This window comes from Pyrus communis, chromosome 10, assembly GCF_041283825.1.
Source record: "Pyrus communis isolate YQ-2024b chromosome 10, ASM4128382v1, whole genome shotgun sequence".
In the NCBI taxonomy this organism is placed as follows: Eukaryota; Viridiplantae; Streptophyta; class Magnoliopsida; order Rosales; family Rosaceae; genus Pyrus; species Pyrus communis.
Genome location: NC_142574.1, coordinates 23,641,403 through 23,654,857, shown reverse-complemented (window position 1 = coordinate 23,654,857; position 13,455 = coordinate 23,641,403). Strand labels below are relative to the sequence as shown.

At 39.6% G+C, this 13,455-nt stretch overlaps 2 protein-coding genes and 2 long non-coding RNA genes across 5 annotated transcripts; 3 read left to right on the top strand and 1 right to left on the bottom strand.

Annotated features, from left to right (window-relative positions):
- Window positions 1-825: 825 nt before the first annotated feature.
- LOC137727776 (histone H1.2) lies at window positions 826-2,438 on the top strand. The gene is made up of 2 exons (XM_068466591.2): window positions 826-1,364; window positions 1,484-2,438. The coding sequence occupies exons 1-2, from the start codon at window positions 1,173-1,175 to the stop codon at window positions 2,177-2,179; spliced, it is 888 nt and encodes a 295-aa protein (XP_068322692.2). The 5' UTR covers window positions 826-1,172; the 3' UTR covers window positions 2,180-2,438.
- Window positions 2,439-4,218: 1,780 nt separating this feature from the next.
- LOC148693754 (uncharacterized) lies at window positions 4,219-7,174 on the top strand. Its single transcript, XR_015952298.1, has 5 exons — window positions 4,219-4,351; window positions 4,459-4,514; window positions 5,810-5,911; window positions 5,997-6,951; window positions 7,038-7,174. It is a non-coding gene; the product is annotated as an uncharacterized LOC148693754 (long non-coding RNA).
- On the bottom strand, window positions 5,113-8,759 carry LOC137730044 (calmodulin calcium-dependent NAD kinase-like). Of its 2 annotated transcripts, XM_088677763.1 has the most exons (9): window positions 8,661-8,759; window positions 8,364-8,531; window positions 8,041-8,264; window positions 7,829-7,890; window positions 7,488-7,709; window positions 7,109-7,238; window positions 6,308-6,630; window positions 6,048-6,192; window positions 5,113-5,699 (listed from the first exon to the last, which is right to left on the bottom strand). In XM_088677763.1, exons 1-9 carry the CDS (start codon window positions 8,668-8,670, stop codon window positions 5,460-5,462), a joined length of 1,524 nt encoding a protein of 507 aa, XP_088533889.1. In that variant the 5' UTR covers window positions 8,671-8,759; the 3' UTR covers window positions 5,113-5,459. The 2 variants fall into 2 exon arrangements, with proteins under 2 accessions (XP_088533889.1, XP_068325212.1); XM_068469111.2 differs by having other exon boundaries at window positions 8,364-8,670.
- LOC148693753 (uncharacterized) lies at window positions 7,587-8,797 on the top strand. The gene is made up of 2 exons (XR_015952299.1): window positions 7,587-7,727; window positions 8,061-8,797. It is a non-coding gene; the product is annotated as an uncharacterized LOC148693753 (long non-coding RNA).
- The last annotated feature ends 4,658 nt before the right edge of the window (window positions 8,798-13,455 follow it).

Sequence of the window (13,455 nt, the reverse complement as noted above, 5' to 3'; positions counted from 1 at the left end):
TGTTGCAAAAGCTGTGAGCAACTTTTGGGTATGTAAACCCCTTTGATAGGTGCAGTTAGCAAACCAGTGAGCGAGTTAAGCAAAAACTTAAGAACAACTGTTAATCCACTGCATCTTTTACATGAAATTTTGCTTTCATCCGGAGTAAAAATACAGTATTGTCCTCAATTTTGAAGGTGTATAAAGGATGAGCAAGAAGTGTATCAAGTCAAGTTACATAAGTTGCAAGTGGCATATGTGTCAATGTTCCACATGCTAAAGGAACATAAATACTTAATTCTAAATCAACCCAATGACCATTGGATGTGGATTTCACTTGGATTTATTTTCCAAGATCACTTTTGATGTCATAGAATGTGAAGATTTAGTTCTAATTTGTTAGGTCATCTGATGTTTTACAAATAGGATACATTCCACATGAAATATGTCACACCCTTGCACAATGAGCAAAAGTTTTGTGCAACTTCATTTGCGTTCCGATCCACATTTCTATACTCAAATCTAGTCGGATTTCTACGATTCTTGAACCAACGTGTTCCTTAACTACGTTTGTGTTGGGTGAGGTGAAAAAATCGGGATTAAGTTCCGAGCATTCTCCGAAAATCGCTCGAGACGACAATAACATCATTAAAAACCCTAATCTTGACCATTGTGGCTTCAAACTCGAATAAATCCCGAACCCGAACTCAGAAAAAAAGGAAAAAATACTCGTTGGAAAGCTTAGATAATTTCCTACAAGGTGAAAAAAATTTCAATCAAATCCATCAAGTTAATATCAAGATATGATCAAATTAATTGAGCACAAAAGCACACCCAAACCAAGAATGAACACCTCATTTTCCAAACCCAGCCATCTACACCCCTCCCACCCAGAGCATCCACAACCGTCCACAACGGTTCATCCAAAGGCCCACATTCAAATTTCCGAAAGGCAGCGATCCTCGTGCTGGTCCTGTCGACCAATCAGCGCCCAGCTTTCGGATATCGTCCCTCAGGCACTTGACTATTTAAAGAGTCCAATTTCCGTCATCTTCTCACACAACGAAATTACCTGTGAATTCACACACACGTACATTGCCGGTCGATCCAGATCTCCCTCCCCTCTTTCAAATTCCAGTCCTCTTCCCCTTCCCCTTTATTTCCAAACCCTAGCCCTAAAATTCGAATTGTTCATGGTGACCGAAGAAGCCACCGTGGTCGTCGTGACCGAGACGGTCGAGAATCCTCCTCCCGAGCCGGCCACCACCGAGACGGCGGCCGACAAACCGGTGGCCAAGACCGGCAAGGCCAAGGAGCCCAAGGCGAAGAAGGCGCCCGCTCCGAGGAAGCCCAGAAGCGCTCCAGCTCATCCTCCGTACGAAGAGGTAAACGCATTTTCGCGGATTCGAAAATTCGAATTCTCAATTTCTCGATTTGTGTTCTGCAAGTTTCGAGATTTAGGGTTTCCGATCTTATTTTTCCGGTTCAATTTTGTTGTCTGCAGATGGTTAAGGACGCGATTGTGACGTTGAAGGAGAGGACTGGTTCGAGCCAGTACGCGATCACTAAGTTCATCGAGGATAAGCAAAAGCAGCTGCCGCCCAACTTCAAGAAGCTTCTGCTCTTCCATTTGAAGAAGCTTGTTAGTTCTAATAAGATTGTCAAGGTCAAAAACTCCTTCAAGCTCCCGCCTGTGAGGTCCTCGGCGCCGAAGCCTGCATCTCCGGTGAAGAAGAAGCCGGCGGCCGCCGCTAAGCCCAAGGCAAAAGCTGTTGCTGCCAAGCCTAAGGGAGGGAAAAAGCCAGCTGCCAAAGCTCCGGCAAAGCCAAAGCCTGCTGCCGCCAAGCCTAAGGCGAAACCGAAGGCCAAACCCGCAGCTAAGCCAAAAGCTGCTGCTCCGAAGCCCAAAGCGGCTGCTCCGGCAAAGTCCAAGCCCGCTGCCAAGCCTAAAGCCCCCGCCGCCAAGCCAAAAGCTGCCGCTGCCAAGCCCAAGGCGGCTGCTCCGAAGCCAAAGCCAAAGGAGAAGCCAGCGAAGGCGGCGAGGACACTGACGAGGTCATCTCCCGGAAGGAAAGCTCCGACCGCCCGGCCTGCCCCGAAGAAAGCGGGGACTCCAAAGAAAGCTCCGGCTCGGAGCGTTAAGCCACGAAGCGTGAAGTCGCCGGCGAAGAAAGCTCCAGCTCGCAAAGGAAGAAAGTGAGAGAGTTTAGAGAGGAAGAGAGTCTAGTGGGTCTGTAGGGGTAGTCTTGTAAATCTCTTCGTCGTTGCAGTTTAAAAAGGAAGAATATATAATCCGGATTTTATTTTAATTTTCCTTTTTCGAGTATTTTCTGCCTGAAAATCGATCTTTTCTTTTGTTTTTGGTCTAGGGTTTTGTGGGGGACAGTTTGGGAATGGATTGTAACAAATTTCAGTACATTTGAGTTGAAATAGAGAAGATGATGAGTTATCGTGTTCCACCCTGCGCATTTTAGCATTGTTGTGTATATATTCCAATGGCGTGAGCGATCCGAAAAAAGGACGCGACGGCGTTTCATTGACGCTAGCCTGCCTGGTAAGCGCCTAACATCTGTTTGCGTAGACTTCAATTCAAACCTCATTCAATAACTGTGGTTGGTTCTCTCTCGGTTGTTTGTTAACTGGATCTCGACTTCTCCAATATCGTTTGTATAGAAAAAAATTGTTTGGTTTTCGATTCGATATTGAATGCATACTCTTTCAAATAGCACGAATGTAGACGTGTGAACCGCCTGATAAGATGGTAGAAACGAATTTGGGCGAGAGAAATCTTTTGATATGTGCCCGAGATTTGGAGATGAATGACGCGAATAAGTAGGGTTGGGAGTCAGTGCCATCTCATAGTCATAGACACAGAAGATGTTTATCATAACATGAGATGGTTGTTGGGATACCAACATTGAATCATCTTTTGAGTAAGATCATACCGTACAATGGAACAACTGAGTTACTGAAACCATAGCCGAGTTGTTGAGGCGAAGCACACAATTTAGGCGGTTGGGAGTTGAAGAAACCAGGTGCGACGGAGTTTCAACTCACAAACATCATCTCCTCTAACAAGTCATGTAAAAACGCATCCCCTGCTCTAGTGGCCTCTATTCTAGCGCGACCCCTGTGCAGTGTGCAGCGCCTCCTTATGCCAGGGTTTTATATGAACAAATGAATGCTATTTAAGTCTTTAGTTGAGTAGAATGCTATTGAGGAATAGGTCTAGTTTAGCTAAAACAAGGAGGTAGTTGGGTTTGAGAATGATTCCGATGTGGAATGCTGATATTTCCCATTTATCTCTGTCAGTTCTAGCATCACTCTAATATTGCGTCTGCTTTGGAGTTCATAACTTTTATCTTGCTACACTGGTGTTTTTGAGTAGCGGCAGCGTGACCCTGATATGTTTTGGGCACCTTCCACCTGAAAATGCTCAGTAAGCTAATGTTCAATCTCGTTTCTTGCATTCAGGATAAAGAATTTATGAATATGAGAATAGAAAACCCTTTAATATTTGGAATTCTAGAAAGTAATACATTTATTTCCAATCACCGCGGTAACTTGAAATGAACAGAAAAACATGGCCTTCATGCCAGAAGAAGTTGTGATGCGCGAAACGTCAAATGTATTTACTTTGAGCTAAGCATTACCTTGCTTTCTAGACCATGGAGGTGATAAATTCAAGAGATTGAGACCTAGACATGAATCTCCCAGGCAGTTTCAATTTCAGTTATACGTTCTGTTGCTGGTAATTTGTTTCTCTAAACTCTCTTCCAATCTCCATGTTATTCAGAATTTCTTTCCTCATTCATATGCAGTTGCTTTCAGAATTTCTTTCCTCATTCATATGCAGTTACTTTTTCTGGTTCATGTTTCCTTTTTTTTTTTGTTATCAATTCCATTTTCAGCGTTCTGGTTAGATTGATATACTTGCGATTTTAATGCCATGAAAAATACGCACTTCCCTTCTTCTGTTTGCTCACCCATCATAATTGAGACGGTGAAAGAAATTGTCCTGTTGAGGAACCTGTTGTTTGTTCCAGAACTTTGGTTATTCATACATCACACTAGTTAACAAACTCTTGACAACTAGATCCTGGGTTGTGTAATATACAAAATTGTTTGGTGGAAGTAAGATTTAGACAACTGGAGAAGAGAGATAACATGGAGGTTTGGCATTTGGTTCTACTAATGTTGGATGAACTTATGGAGAAGTTCTTATGTTGCCTGTTTGGTGGAGGGTTTTGTTCACAAGCTACCCAAGAGATGTGTGAATGAATGCATTGGACTTGTGAAACAACAATGCCAACCAAAATAAAGGAGTTCTTGCTGATGAGTCGACAACCAAGGAGTAGAGAAACACATGCAGGCATGTCCTTTACCATTGTTTCCATTAAGGTTTAACCATGTTTACTGTTGAACTTGGCTTGAGAGCGCTCTCTCTTTATTTTTATTTTTTTACCTAATGGAGTGCAGGTTTTCAGTCTCAAATGCAGGTTAAACATTGAAAGTAGCTGGCCGATATCAGGCAGGTACTCTTTTTTGTCATCTGTACTTTACGTTGAATTTTCAATCGATGCATCAGATGCGCTGTTTTAGCTTCGAAAATCATTGTTCCTATGACTTCTGATAGTAGAAAGAATCACAAAAAGTAGCATTAAATACTCGTTTAGAAGATACGAATGTTTTTGGTCGGATTATTTCTTTCTCCTTACGCTATGGCTATAGTTTTGGTTATATTCTAGTGCCCTCCTCAATTCAACTGCCATTTAGGAACGAACACTGTCTTTTAAGAAACTCTAGGTTACCATCTGGAGTGGAATTTATTTGCCAATTAGCTGTGGATCTATAGATTTATTTAAGGCAGGTTTTGATTTCACAGTTGCGTTGCTATAGATTATATTGGATATAACTGTATGAATGCTCATTTCTCAACTTGTTCTTACCGAAAAAATACAGAACTCAGTTAATTCTTATAGTTTCTTCGCTACCACTCTTCTCTGTTGAATGACAAAAAAATTTCACTACTCAGTACGTCCTGGAATATCTGAATTCAAAGTCATTAATTCGTTTCGATTACACTGTATGTTTATGTTATCTGTAAGTTTAGGTTTATCAGAACAGAAAACATAAGGAAAAAGGAAACGTCTTTTTTAAACTGGCCTAATGAAGTTCATACAACAAGGAAATCAGACATTGTCAATCTCATATATATATGCCTATGATCATCTATGAAGATAAATCCGAATTTTGACCTTCAAATCTTCACCTTCTATATATATATATATAAACCTTAGGAGTAAGCTCCTCATTTTTGATACAACACAGACAAGAAAGCTCCTCGTCTTTTGCTACAACACTGACAAATACTTGCTGGTTGCAAATATGGAAAACTCCAATCCTTTGCTATGTCTCCTCCCGTCTTCTGAGCTGTGAAGATAAGAAGTTTAAAATGCTACCTGGCTGGGACCGTTGGTTTATTGTTTCAATCTTTCGACTTTCTGAATGGAGTACTTCAGCTCCTTTTGAATGTTTAATCTTGAAGGTGACAAGACAATGTCCTTCCAGACTGACCCGGTTTCATAAGCTGGGTTAGGACGCTTGTAAAGTTCATATATGGAATTCGCTGTGTCATTTAGCCTGCCTACCCTTTTTAAGCAATCGATTTCATCTGGATCCACGAGCAATGTTTTGTCTTTGTCTTTCCATCCTATCAACTTCACAAAAATCACTATCTTAGTATCACACATGTGATGGTTAGACTGCTATAAGCCTGCTTTATATCCATCATTGACTAGTATATTCATTCTATGCATCTTGAATTCAGATGGACGCCGGGGCTTCATCAGACATGTTTCGGGGTTCAGGGTGCAACGGCTATGATTTCCGAGGCTAGGAGATGTAGAAATCAAAGCCATCAAGGGAAACTGTAAGTCTGTACTATTATGTTACGTGTCCGATCTTTAACCAAGAAAGTCCGTCCTTATTGAGCTTGCTTATGTGAAAGTCTGCAGGTTTTTCTTATTGGAAAGGAAGATAAACGAAAAGAAGGGTAGCAGGCGTACCTTAGGCGGGCCTTCCAGTACATTCGTGCAATATAGTCTCGCGTTGTCAACCAGTTGGCAATATGTTAGAAATGCATTAGCAAATCTCTTGTGGGATTTCAATTGTGAGTTTACTCGCACCGCTCTTCTAACCATGATAGCTCTCCTGTTGTCATTGAGAATGCCCAATTTCATGCATCAATGTTTTTTCTTGCCACAAATTTGAGACCGAAAAGAACAAGAATTAAGAAAAATAGGATGTCTTTGACGTGTAATGTTACCTGATGCCTCTTATAACAGCTAGATAAGCATCACACATGACTCCAACGAGCTCTATCCTGTATGGTTTTCTCTTTCTGCCTCCTACCTGTTCTGGTTCTTCATCGTCAAGTCGTTCCCAATAGTTTTCAGTGACAGTTCCATCCTCATTCACCCTGTAACCAGGCCCCATGCGGTAACGACGGCGATGAACATTTCTGGCCATTGTTACCGTCTGCACAACAAATGGTACCCAAGAGAGAGTGCCATCCATGATGACATCCCGCCCTTCATTAAGCGCTGTGACGAGGAGGGATGATGCTGCGTCCGTAGATGATTGGTGTACCTGTTTAACATTATTTTATCAGTTTTTGAGTAAATTCTGTGCATCTAAAGTTCCACTGCAGCATTGTAATAGAGACAGGAAACAGAGACGCTGAAAGTAGAGAAGATAAGTGGGTAGCGTTCTGGGTTTTGAAGGTAGCTTCATATCGAAAGTTTTAAGGCCTCATATATTCATCTGTCCTAAGGATTCTGGCAATGGCTGGAGATCCTCCTACGTCAGTGTGGTTAAGAGAAGTACTACCTGTTTAGATTCATGTCGTGAAGGATCAACTCTTCATCCAGATCAAGGATAGAGATGCACTGTAATCAGATGCCCCTTCAGGTAATATAACTCAGACAATAAAAAAGCTACGTGCAGCGATTACTTCTATACGTCAATTTTACGGGTGAAGTCTACGCTATTTGCAGGGAACTTCCGGGAAAAGTGTGATGATGCTGCTCTTGAAGTTAGAGAGAAAGAGGAGAGAGTTGATATATACCAGTTCAGCGGTTTGCAGCATGTCGTCATGATGACCTCTGGAGCTGAGAGCTCTGTATATGACATCTGATTCTTTGAAGGCGTCTGCCTCAATCACTACAGCATTCCCCGCTGCTCCGTGCCAGAATGGTCTGTAACGCATTTCATCCAAAAACACTATGTTAGCTTCTCTCCACTTTATTTTTCGTGTTCATTAATTTGGAAATTACTCCTCAGCTGGTAAGAAAATAAAGTTTCGCTTCTGATTTCCCGATACATAATATGGTTGGTTAATCAAAATTTTAGTAATGACGATGATCCGCATATGGAATAAGCTTAGAGACCCAACAGTTTTCCAAAAGAAGTTGGTTTATATAGATTTTGCATTCAAATATACTTACTCTTTGAGAATGTCCTTTAACACGGTGCTCTTTCCAGCTCCCATTCCACCTCCCATGAGCAGGAGGACCGGGCTTCTGTCAGCATGAGCCACCGGAGCCATCACCTCTGTGCACGTTGAGTCATCCGGCTGTGCGAGTCCCATTGCCTTCATCTCCTCCACTAAGTTAGTGAAAACTCTAGCCACCTTCAAATTTTTCGTCACTCTCTCGAATCTCTGTTCTCTGTATCACAAATTGCAGGTAGTTAGTATTCCTGTAAACTTCAATATTTGCATATCAATTGCCATGTCTTATTAACACACGCACGCACATACCCTACCAAAAAGAATTATATTTCCCACCTGGTTGCCGCCATGACAATGTTTTTGAGCTTCTTTTTGGGCTCAGCATCACAGCTCAAGATCTGAAATTTTATAAATTGTTGTTACTTTCAGTTCCACGGAGAAATAAATCACCGGAATTCAACATCGTGTGGTTAAATTATGGAAAAAAAAAATGCATCATGAACACTATCACATTATCATCCATATATTTTGTTTTTGATCTTAATCACCTGAGTAATCATCATATCAGCTTGGCTCCAGTGAAATGCAAAATAACTGAGGATGCATCTCTCAAACTCCTCGACGAGCTTCACAAACAGAGAATCCGCATCCGGTTCACTGGAAAAGAAGTTGTAGATATCTTCCTCAAACCCCTCGAACTTTCTGATGTATTCAGTGGCTAGCTTGCAGAGCTGTGGACATTCTCTTCTGTCTTTGAATCCCAGCTGCCTAGCTGCATCCACAACAACACAATGCCAAAAATATTCAATCACAAACACGTTGCAGATCACAAAGGCCACGGAAAATAAGCGGATGATCATGTTATCATTACCTACGTAGTGGGGGAACCTCTCGAGCTTGTGATGAACGCGGTTCGAGTCGGAAACCTTGAGGCGGGGGATGACCTTCTGATCCTTGTGCTTTCGGAGGCGGTAATGCAGCGCGGCGGCAATGATGATGCCGATTGAGGAGGCTACAAGGATCTGAGTGAAGGTGTGATCTGAAGAAAATGGAGAGGTGATGAGGAACGAAAAATGAGATAGGTTTTTGCATGAAGGATGGAAGCAAAGAGCGACGGAAAAGGCCAATATCAAGAGGCTGACTAGCTTTGTTGCATGATAATTCTTACCTTTCTGCATGTCTTACAAATTCCAGTGAAATTGCTCAGATCTGAAGAATGAATGAATATTTTTATTTATTTTTGCTTATATTCTTGTTTTTGTTGATTTGATTGTGAAAAAGATGAAGGAAAATTTGGGATTTGGTTGTGCTTTTGTCGTTGCATGTTAATCGTGATAGTTTGTTGCTATTGAGCGGTGACACACGTCGATAATATCTTTGAGAGAACGTTGTTAGTCAATTAATAATAATATTATTAATGGAACTAATCAAATATATAACATGGCAAGGGCCAACTAATGGCCAACTAATCTTATTTCATCAAACACTTTTATAAACTTAAGTATTTTTTAGCAATTATACATTCCCCATTTTTAAGAATTTCAGACATTCACTTTCTTTATTAGCAAAAAAAAAAAAAAAAAAAAAAAAAAAAGAAGAATCATTCACTTTCTTTGCCTAGGTGAATTACATCAGTTCGAAATTTGTTGCATTTGAGTTCAAATTTTCTGTCATAAGTTAGAAATGATATAGAGTATTCGCCTTGTCAAAAGCCAAAAAAATAAAAAAAAAAAATGCGCACACTTTTTTTTTTCTCTAATCGTTAGCTTGTGATCCATTAATGCTTTTCACACAAAAGGTAGGCATGTTAATCTATTTATGCATTTTATGTTAAATTTAACGAATTATTGTTGACAAATAATATCATAATGCATGTCTTAAGAATGTCGATTAAATTTATTTCTTATTTTAAAGTAGCAAAACATTTATTTCTCGCACAATTTGCAAGTAAGAAATTTTTCAATGAGATCGTGACATTATTACAATTCTTATTGATTCAGCTCGTATTAAGAACGGAGGGAGTCAGCCTTGGGCTATGGTGGGCACCAACCCCGCTTCAATAGTATGGTAAAGGTCTTGTAAGTGTTCCTAAGAAAAGGAAGTTGTTCATTTTTCGGGGTCTCGAAGGGGCATGGAAACACATAAGGACTATTGATTCAAGAGAATGATTCGGAGTTCTTGCAGAGTGAAACCATACAGTACCAGACATGAGATAGATCTTCCAAAGAACAATGTTTTTCGAATTTTTTGATGCTATCTTCTAAGTTACAAAATGTGAAGGTGCATTGCTATGGTCTTAAATGGCTGATCGTTATTGTATTCAAAACAAAATCTTCAGTGGTGGGGTGACGGGGGTCTGTACAAGAGGAGATCACATCGATGGAGTAAAGGATTGAAGATGCATTCAACTGCAGTGCGCATGTGACTCCCCTGAATCAAGGTTGCAAAGAAACAAGACCTAGTGCAGCGTGCTTGTGCATGCATGTCGAAGTTGCATTTTTCTCCTGGTCTCGCAGATTATGACATGGTGTCAAAGAAGAAGAGAAGTTTACCTCTGAAAGGTACTGTCCTATGAACGTGGCTTCAGCGTTAATCTTTCGTCAAAGTATGAGAGAACATGATCGAAGAGTGTGTTGTAATCAGTCCGCCTCCCGTTCTACTCCATCGTTTTGTAACACAGATATTAAACTTGTTTGTACTTCATGAAAACCTTAAATTCTGTCAAATGTTCATGTTGAGAATTAAATAAAAGAACTGCAAATTATTCACTAAAATTTTCTGCTGCGATACTTTACGTGCCTTTTGTTCTCATTCTTTTTTATGACCTCAAAATATTTTCCATTTATTTATAGAACGAAAAAACATCTACCCCCATGTCAAAAAGCCGAACTGAAATGGTTTGAGTCTGGCCTTACTAGTTGTTCTATGAGGGTCATATTGTGAAGGGTATGTCTATGAATGTTTCTGTATATATTTTTACTTGTTGAATACTTTTTCTTTATTTGAACCATATTCTAACATATTAGCGGAGAAGGAGATTCGAGCTTGGGTGCATAGTGTAGAGCGCATTGCTCTAGCCTCTAGCCAACTTGGCTACGCCCAAGTCTGCATACTTATACAATACTTCAACTTTGTACCATCAGCTGTTCATTCTTGAGGAGAATTGGATATCCACCATGAAGGATGAAAACGTGCACAAACATACAATTAGTTTCTGTTTCTGAAGGAAACAACATTTCCAAATGAATTTAGATTGATGGATGTCAACTAAAGGAGAACAGACACTCTCTTCCCTCTCAACCCCCTCCCCCCTCCCCTCCACCCCCCCCCCCCCCCCCTCCCCCCCCTCCTCTCTCTCTCTCTAAAAAACACTTTGTAACAGCTAGCAAACAATTTTACCGTATTTTGAAGTTACCAGTTCTCAAAAAAAGAAAAAGAAAAAGAAATCCCTCCATCCACATCGTGCCATAATTTGTTGAAAATTAGACAATACCCTACAATGTTGCATGAAAAAAAGAGTCAGGATAGCATATGCATGAGAATATAATACACATAAGCAGACAAAGATCGCACTGGTAGGCAGCTGGCACCCCCTCTCCATTTCTCTCCCTGCAATCTTTCATTTCAACCCCCCAAATAGGTTCTTTTATCCCTGAAGTCCAATCAAAAGCCCCACAAAACAAATAAGTACTTTGATTCCTATTTTGCAACGTAGCCTTTACTTTCAACATGAAAATCAGAACCCACACTTATAACTCTCAAGACATTGATATTGTATTCTTCTGGTATCAGCATACTTCATGCTCCACATTCAATTGCATTATTTTTCTTTTGGACATGATTTATTTTTAATTTTTTCATCTCACAAATCAAGCAGCCAATTGAGAAGCTATATAGTTATCTATATCTAGCAGATCTGAAATTATGAACTTCACATGTACATCTGAGCATATACTTATATGAAATGAGGTCGCCAAAGTGTCAATATATCAAGTTTATCAGTGTCATTATACGTTTTAACTTTTTCACATAATGTCTCAGTTTCATGCAAGTTTTTCTTCCAATTTAGCTTTGACTTTTCTTGTAAGGTATGGTTTGGCATGGAAGAGAGAGATCTTTATATCCTTTATCAGAACATCAAAGAAATAAACAAACGAAAGGGACAGAAGGAAAGCTTTAATTTGCAGTTCGCATCGGCACTATACATCTTTGTCAACATTTAAGCATGAAAAAGAAAGAATTAAACTATATATCATTACAGACCTGATGCTGGGTTGCTCCGGTTGCCGATTCCGGCCACGATTGAAAATCTGCAGCCAGCTTCTCTGCACAAACAGGAATCATTAGGCAGTAGTGTACTAAAACAACAAATTGATGTACCTGTATAATTCTTCGTTGCATTTTAATGCATGATATGTTTCTAGACTCTGTATATTCCTCCCAGTTGAGGGGAATGAAGCCTGGTCCGAGATCATTCAGATGATAACGATCTTCAAGTTTTATCGAAAGATCTCGAACCAGACAACATTCCCCACAACTGTTCTTAAGAGAGAGAGAGGGAGAGGAGAGGAGAGAGATGGCATACACAGAGAGAGAGAGAGAGAGAGAGATTTCATATGGCCATGCATTATATTTTCATTGGGTCCTTATATACGTAAGGATGAAAACAAGATTCTTTCCCCATGTCACATGACGCATGGAGTCCACCTTCCACTAATACTGCTAAACTAGCTTTCAATTGCACACATAGCTGGCCAAAGGTTCTTTGTGGATATCAAATTGTAATAATAAACATCCAAAGTAAAAGGAAATTGTCAGGATTTTCTTTCTCTTTCCTCAAGAAAATATATTAGTTAATAGTTTTAAAGTCAACTTAAATAGCTTCTTTAGGCACTTAAAAATAGATTAAGGAACAAGCTACCCTCTACCTTCAAAAGCTTTCTGCCCTAAACCTTTGCAAAGGCCAATGTATAATTGTATATGGTCCAAACTTTGTAGTTGCTTTTTAACAATCAACTTATGTAAAACTTGCACCAATGCCTAAAATAGCGAAAATATGCACAAATAAAACCAGTACAAACACCACGATTTAGTACTCTTATTGTCTGTTAAATTGATGTCCCTCAAGTTCTATGTATTGTGATTAAAAGTTTGTAACTGGGTCTACTGAGATTGATTAATAATTGATGAAGTGATTAATAGTTTTGAGGAGGGTGCGTTGCTTTCATGCAAGGATCTTGACCTTGGTGTTGATTGCAGCTCACAAGCAAAGGATATGTCTTTTGCTTGCCACTTGGGTAAAGGGACGGTGACGGAAGGTGGAGAACCTTCAGTTATCAATGATGGCATGCATATGTGATTTATGCCAAGCTTAAATCCCAAGCTTAACACAGATTGGTATGTTAAAGCTATTTAGAGACAACCAACCAACAAATTTTAAAGCAGAAAGGAAAAAGGGACAAAAGAAAAGTGGAATATAAAGCGCATTATGCATAATGCACTCCCTAATTTTATTTTATTTTTGTCTTGACTTGATGATCATAAGTTTAAGATCTCCCATCCATGTTTCAATTTCATATATATTTTTGGTCTATTTTGTCACAAGTTAGAGATATTAAAAAATCTTTTGTCAGTCAGTTGCATATATAATATCAAGAAGGAAATTTTGTGGCAGCCTTTTTAACCAATTTAGAATATAATTATTCTTAACTCGGTGTCTAGTTTTAAAATTTTCCTAATTTTGTATCTTTGAAAATAATTTCCTATATGGAATCTTGATATCCCTCAAAGAGTTTTATTTGGAATCGCAAAAACAGTTTTAATTTCATATTTGAGTCAAACTTAGCCCACACATCTATGTACAATGGAAAAGAGAGGAATGTGTACACAAATTATTAAGATAATTTTTGCTTGACTACAAATTAATAAAGTCCTTGCTAGATATTTTGGAATCAAAATCAACT